The sequence below is a fragment of the Bidens hawaiensis genome, unplaced genomic scaffold (genome assembly GCF_021521415.1).
Source record: "Bidens hawaiensis isolate Kalapana, Puna unplaced genomic scaffold, B.hawaiensis_p1.1 tig00005142_1, whole genome shotgun sequence".
Classification (NCBI taxonomy): Eukaryota; Viridiplantae; Streptophyta; class Magnoliopsida; order Asterales; family Asteraceae; genus Bidens; species Bidens hawaiensis.
In genome coordinates, this window is record NW_027491327.1 from 614,519 (window position 1) to 620,671 (window position 6,153).

At 35.9% G+C, this 6,153-nt stretch overlaps 1 protein-coding gene across 1 annotated transcript; it reads left to right on the forward strand.

Moving 5' to 3' along the window:
• The first annotated feature begins 765 nt into the window (after positions 1-765).
• LOC143629035 (uncharacterized) lies at positions 766-5,002 on the forward strand. Its single transcript, XM_077098424.1, has 4 exons — positions 766-2,046; positions 2,148-2,208; positions 3,007-3,230; positions 4,728-5,002. The coding sequence occupies exons 1-4, from the start codon at positions 779-781 to the stop codon at positions 4,780-4,782; spliced, it is 1,608 nt and encodes a 535-aa protein (XP_076954539.1). The 5' UTR covers positions 766-778; the 3' UTR covers positions 4,783-5,002.
• The last annotated feature ends 1,151 nt before the right edge of the window (positions 5,003-6,153 follow it).

Sequence of the window (6,153 nt, forward strand, 5' to 3'; positions counted from 1 at the left end):
TTTGTTTGTGATTTTGGGGTTAATTTAATGCTATTTTGTGAAGAATTTGAGATGGGTTTTGGAAGATGTTACATTTTGTTGACTTGTTCTGTATGTGTGTTTTCTGTAGCTGTCAAAATCAAGATTATGTGTGGTTTTGAATTAGCACAAAAGGGTGCTGGTAGACTTTTATTTTATTTTATTTTATTTTTTTGGTGATATTGATGCTTCATATAATATATGTCTGTGATTTGGTCAATATTCTGTGTGATTCTTGGTTCATTTATAATTTTATTAGAGTTGAAGTATTCTTCATAATATTTTTTTGATTTTTTTTATAATTACAGCAGAGAATAAACGAACTAATTCCGGTATGTCTTCGGAGAAATCCGGTGACGAAAGTGAGACGGTTTCGACCAAAATCCCTAAAGAATCAGTGAATCTTGATTTCTCAAATAGAAGTGTAAACAACATGAGTTTAGGGTCTGAAAATGGGTTCACAAAGATCGGTTCAGGGCTCAATGGCAACATAGAGTTTGAAGAACCGAAGCCCGTATTTGCAAGTACCAAAACCGGGTCAAGAAGATCGGTCCGGGCCTCGAATCGGAGGTACACCGAGTCCGAACTTCAAGAAGGTCCTTCAAGTTACCATTTTGCGGCTCCGCCTCCTCGTCATGAATATGCCGAACTCGTTCAAGGCCCGAATGATCATCTAGAGGTTAATGATGATCGGGCCGAGCTTTTAAGGAAATTAGATGAGCTCAAATTTGAAATCGTTCGGTCTCAAGAAAAAGTTCCTATGCAGCATCATAATAATAATATTATTCCATCTTATATGCATCATGCAAGCCATTCTGTAATGTCAGGTTCAAATCAAGTTCAAGTTTTTGCCGATCCGTTTAGGTCACAGAATCATAGAAGAGGCCCGATTTTGCCTTATGAACAAAACCTATATCATCAATATTATTCTGGGCCATATGTTAGTAATGAGATGACCGATAATCGATTGTTTCACCACCCGTCCTGTTCTTGTTTAGTTTGCTACAATAAACACCACCAAGCTCCACTGCCGCCACAACCGCCGCCACCACCGCCTATAGCACCGCCTGTTTTCAATCGTCGGTTCTCCAATATTTCTTTAAACTCGCATAATTCCGAACCCCGTTCACGATGGTCTAACGAAATCCGCCGCCCTCCGAGAAGAATCTTGGCCACCGGAGTGAGGCGGTGCCACCCCGTGGCTGGCGGCTCTCCATTCGTGTCGTGTTGTAATTGTTACGAGTTGCTTCAAGTACCGAAAAAGAATATAAAGAAAGTGAGATGCGCATCGTGTTCGGAAGTGATGGTGCTTTCGATTGTGAATAAACGGCTTGTGCTTTCGGTTTATAAAGAATCTAATAAAGATCCCAGGAAATTGATTGACAATCACAAGACTCATGAACATGCAAAATGGGGTGGTACTTTTTCATCTGAAGATTATGACAATTCGGGTAAATATGACTTCGAGTCAATGGATAAGTTGCAGTCAACAGGTCCGGGTTTGGCTTCATACAAATCTGCCGTCTCGTACACATCCGAAGATGAAATCAAGGTTAATATTATTCTAGACGAAAATCCTGCTGATGTGGCGGATAATGTTAATAAACCGTCTCCACCGCCTTCGGGCTCACCATTGCAAGATCATTTCGAGTATTCAACAAAGTATAATCGGGCCGGAAAAGGAAATGTAAGCAAAAGATCAGAAATAGAACAGGTTGAAAAGCTCGTTAACGGGTCTCACGCGAGATCAATGAAAGATGTTGTGGTCGCGAGTGAGATCGAGATTTCGTCTAATGAATATTGTGTAAACACGGGCACGTCTCTAGAATCTGGGGATACGGACCGACAAAGAGAGAATAAAACGTTTTTTGAGCGTGTTATTAAGAAAAGCTTTAGGGAGTTCTCAAAGTCTAGTCAACATGTTGACCAGGGCAAAGTCAATGTGACAGTCAACGGGCATCCTATACCGGATCGGTTGGTCAAGAAGGCTGAAAAGCTTGCTGGACCCGTACTGCCCGGTGATTATTGGTTAGTAACTTAGTAGTTAGTACCATATTTAATAAAATTCATATAAATTAGTAACACGTTTCTTGATTATTAATTCGTTTTCTTTGTTGTTTATTCTTTAGGTATGACCCGAGAGCTGGATTTTGGGGTATGATGGGTGGCCCTTGTCGTGGCATAATTCTGGTAATTTTCTTGATCATTTATTTTTTATATGACAACTACACAAATAGTAAAAAAGATTATATAAAACTAGGGGTGTCAAATGTGACCCATGGGTTGAATGGGTTGTAATAAAATGTATATAATGAGTCAGAATGGGTCAAACTAAAAAAAGAAAATGATTGAAATGGGTCAAAACAGGTTGACATTTCTTGAGTTTTTTTTTTATACGGAACGAGCAAAACGGAGGAAAGTTTTTTAGTTTTTTTACTTTTTTAGTTATTGATTTATATTTCGAGTTATGATTTTTTAATTATTTTTTTGAATATTTTAGTGAGGGGTTTCTGAAATCTCAACCCATTTTGATCCATTTCAAAACCTCTTAAAAAATCATAACTCGAAATATAAATCAAAAACTAAAAAAGTAAAAAAAAAACTAAAAAGTTTTTTCCATTTTTCTTGTTCCATTAAAAAAATAAAATAAAAAAAAACCCTCAAGAAATGTCAACCCGTTTCAATCATTTTCTTTTTTTAGCTTGACCCTTTCTTTTCTTAGCCTGACCCATTCTGGCCCATTATATACATTTTCTTACAACCCATTCAACCCATAGGTCACATTTGCCACCCCTATATAAAACGCAAACACGCCAAATGGTAGCCAAAATCTTTAGCTAATATAACCTTCTAATTTTATTCAAGTTATATTATATCTGTAATAATAATACTTTTGTAACCATAGCTACAAATGACATGATTCAACGTTTCAATCTGAACCTGCTACCGACGTGTCCCCTCTAATTTGTTAAATAATGGATTTTGCAGCCATTCATTGAGGAATTTAATCATCCAATGCCGGACAATTGTGCGGATGGAAACACAAATGTTTTTGTAAATGGGAGAGAGCTTCATCAAAATGATTTGGCTTTGCTTGCGCGTAGAGGATTACCAACCGAGTCGCATAGGTCTTATGTTATTGAGATATCCGGGAGAGTGCTTGATGAGGAATCGGGTTTAGAGCTTGAAGGCCTTGGTAAACTTGCCCCAACGTAAGTCCCCGAGACACGAACTATAATATGTGTGCCCATCTTAATGATTGAAAAAGATAGCTAAAAAGAAATGATCAGCAAGAAATCCGTTCATTTAAATGTTCATGTTTATTCGGTTCCTGTGCATGCCTAGAACTTTCTTACCTTGGTTTAAAAAAGCGTTAGGCGAGGTGAGGCGTTTTGGTCCATAAAACCAAAGCGCTAGGTGCGAGGCGAGAGCTTCATGTACGTGAGGCGTTCAATACAAAAAATACTAAAAATTAATTATACCTGACATATTCTACTTGTTAATCAATTATAAAGATAAAACATATTTATAAGACTAAACATGAATACTTTATACGTAGTTTAACATTATAAAAACACACTTAAAAGTTGCAAAACACTTAAGCATTCTTAAAAACGAGCTGACTAAATATAAAAAATGTATTACACAAGCATTTAATAATAAAAGAAAGTATAAATGTATAGTAAAAAAGAATAATGAAGAAAACATACCTCTTGAGTCGTAAAAAGATGTGTAATAATTAGGAGAAGATAAGCTTGAACCGATTAAAAAGATGAGAGTAATAATTGAGGAGCAGATAAACTTTGATTATGAAAATTAAAGAGTGATTTGAGTTGAAGATAGAATGATAAAAATATATAATATGGCTGGTAATGTTTTACAAATGAGGCCCAACGTTAATATTTAAGCAGATGGCCCAAGTAGTTACATTTTTAATTAAATTTAGACTGCATCACATGAGGCGCGCCCCAAACGCCTCATGCCTCACCCGCTGATGCGCCGCTTCAGCCTCAACGCCTCGAGCGCCTCACGCCTGAGGCGCGCCTTCTTAAACCAAGTTTCTTACTGTAATTATATACCAATATGCTAAACGTCGAATTAAAAGAAGGAAAGATAAAATTTTCTCCTACTTTGCATGCCGAGTAAGCGTTATACACAACACAAATTACTACCACTGAATACTTCTCAATCTATGAAATTTTTGGAATCATGTAGCCACTATGGCAAGATGGACTTGAACCCAGTCTATATGTACATGTACGGGAATGTTTTATGTTAATCGACGAAATTTGATGTTTCTTATCATTTTTTGTAAGTTGTGAGGAATATGGTCTTTGGCACCCATTAATGCCGCTATGCATAGATCCATTTATGGTTGCAAAAGACCAAATTGCAAAAAATGAGTAGAAACGTCAAACTTTGTTAGTTAACATAAACCACTGACTTACTGTGCATGAAGACTGTGTTCCGGCACATCAATTCCTTCCGTGGCTACATGATTCCAAAGATTTCCTAGCTTGAGATGAATTCATTGTTAATGACTTGTGTTTCGTATAAGGCTTAATATCATTATTTAAAGCGTGAGGAAATTTGATCGTTGCTCTAGAACATGAATAAAAATTTGTTTAGATTAATAAGGTAACCACCCTAAAATAACATGATGGACTCGTTTCTGTTAGGGTGATAATCATTTGTTGTTGTATCGACAGGGTGGAGCACAAGAGACATGGATTTGGGATGAAGCCTCCAAGAACTGATGTGTAATGGGCTCGTGAAACTTAACAGCTCGCAAATATAGCTTAGATCTTTGTGTATGCGATCAACGCAAGAATTTTCTTTATCCTAGGATTTGTCGGTTCGAAATGTGCATTTGATAAGTTGTGTTTTTGTTTTGTATATATCTTGCAAGTTGTAAGTTAGTTAAGCCTCATATGTTGATTGATTTCTCATGTGGTTTGGATGTTTGATCCACGACCCGATAAATTGACGGTATTGTCTTTAGACATTTTTCGTTGTATTCATTAAAGAGTAGTGTTTACATCGGGAAAAAAGGCAAGCGAGCAACAAGCTGTATCACTAGCATTCTGAATTTAATTGCGTTGTATTCTAGCAATTTGTTATAATATTTTAGATATTTTTGAATTTTATGCATGGCATTAAGTTGAAAGCAAGTAAGTGGGCCCGGTTGGTCCAGGCCGTGGAGGTTGTGATTTAATCTTGCAACTTGTAGTCCATTCGTATTTTACGGTTAATTTACGTTTAGTATTAAAATAATAATGACAGTTAATTCAAAATAATGGTGGTTTGTATTTTGGAGCTGGCAAAAATGGACGTTGATATAGTTTTCGATGTTGACTTGTCAACTATATTTCATAAATGCCTTTGGAAGGTGACAAATTATTGTACGTTATCATTTTTAGTTATTGTTTGTTGTTTTTTTCAAGTCATTTAATGATTAAACAGAATGGCTATGAAATTCACTAATTTTGGCATTATTCAAGGTTATTTTTAAAGAAAGTATGAAAAAAAACACGAATTAATTATGTAAACAACTTGTCAAATAGTTATCTAAGTGTAATTAATATTTATTTTATTTAATCTATGGAGTTAATCAAAATGTGAAGGGCTGTATGGGCTATGCTATAGCTATATCACCGACGTCTTATTTCACACCATCAAACAATTCACAAAATACTCATGTGATTGTTTGATTAAAAATGCCAAACTTTGAAAATTAATTATTAGTCAGAACAGCCATTTGAACAATATTCAGATAGTTATCTTGACCATTGGGGGTCAAACTTTCAGAATTACTGGTCAGAGTGGCCGTTTGACGAATATTTGGAAGATTGTTCTAACCATAGATGGTCAAACATTGAAAAAAATGTGGTTAAAACTATCGTTCGATCTCTATCCAGCCAATCACTTGAAACAGTATAAGATTAAATGTCAGACGGTGTATATAAACCGTCTTATTATTTACATGAAATGCATAAACTTTATGTTTAAACTCCCCTTTCATCTGAACAACTTTATGCCACCTTTTACTCAACAACCATCTCTTGACTATAACACTAAACCAACCCTCCAAGTGAACCCATTCATCTTCTCTCTCTCTCTCTCTCTCTCTAAATA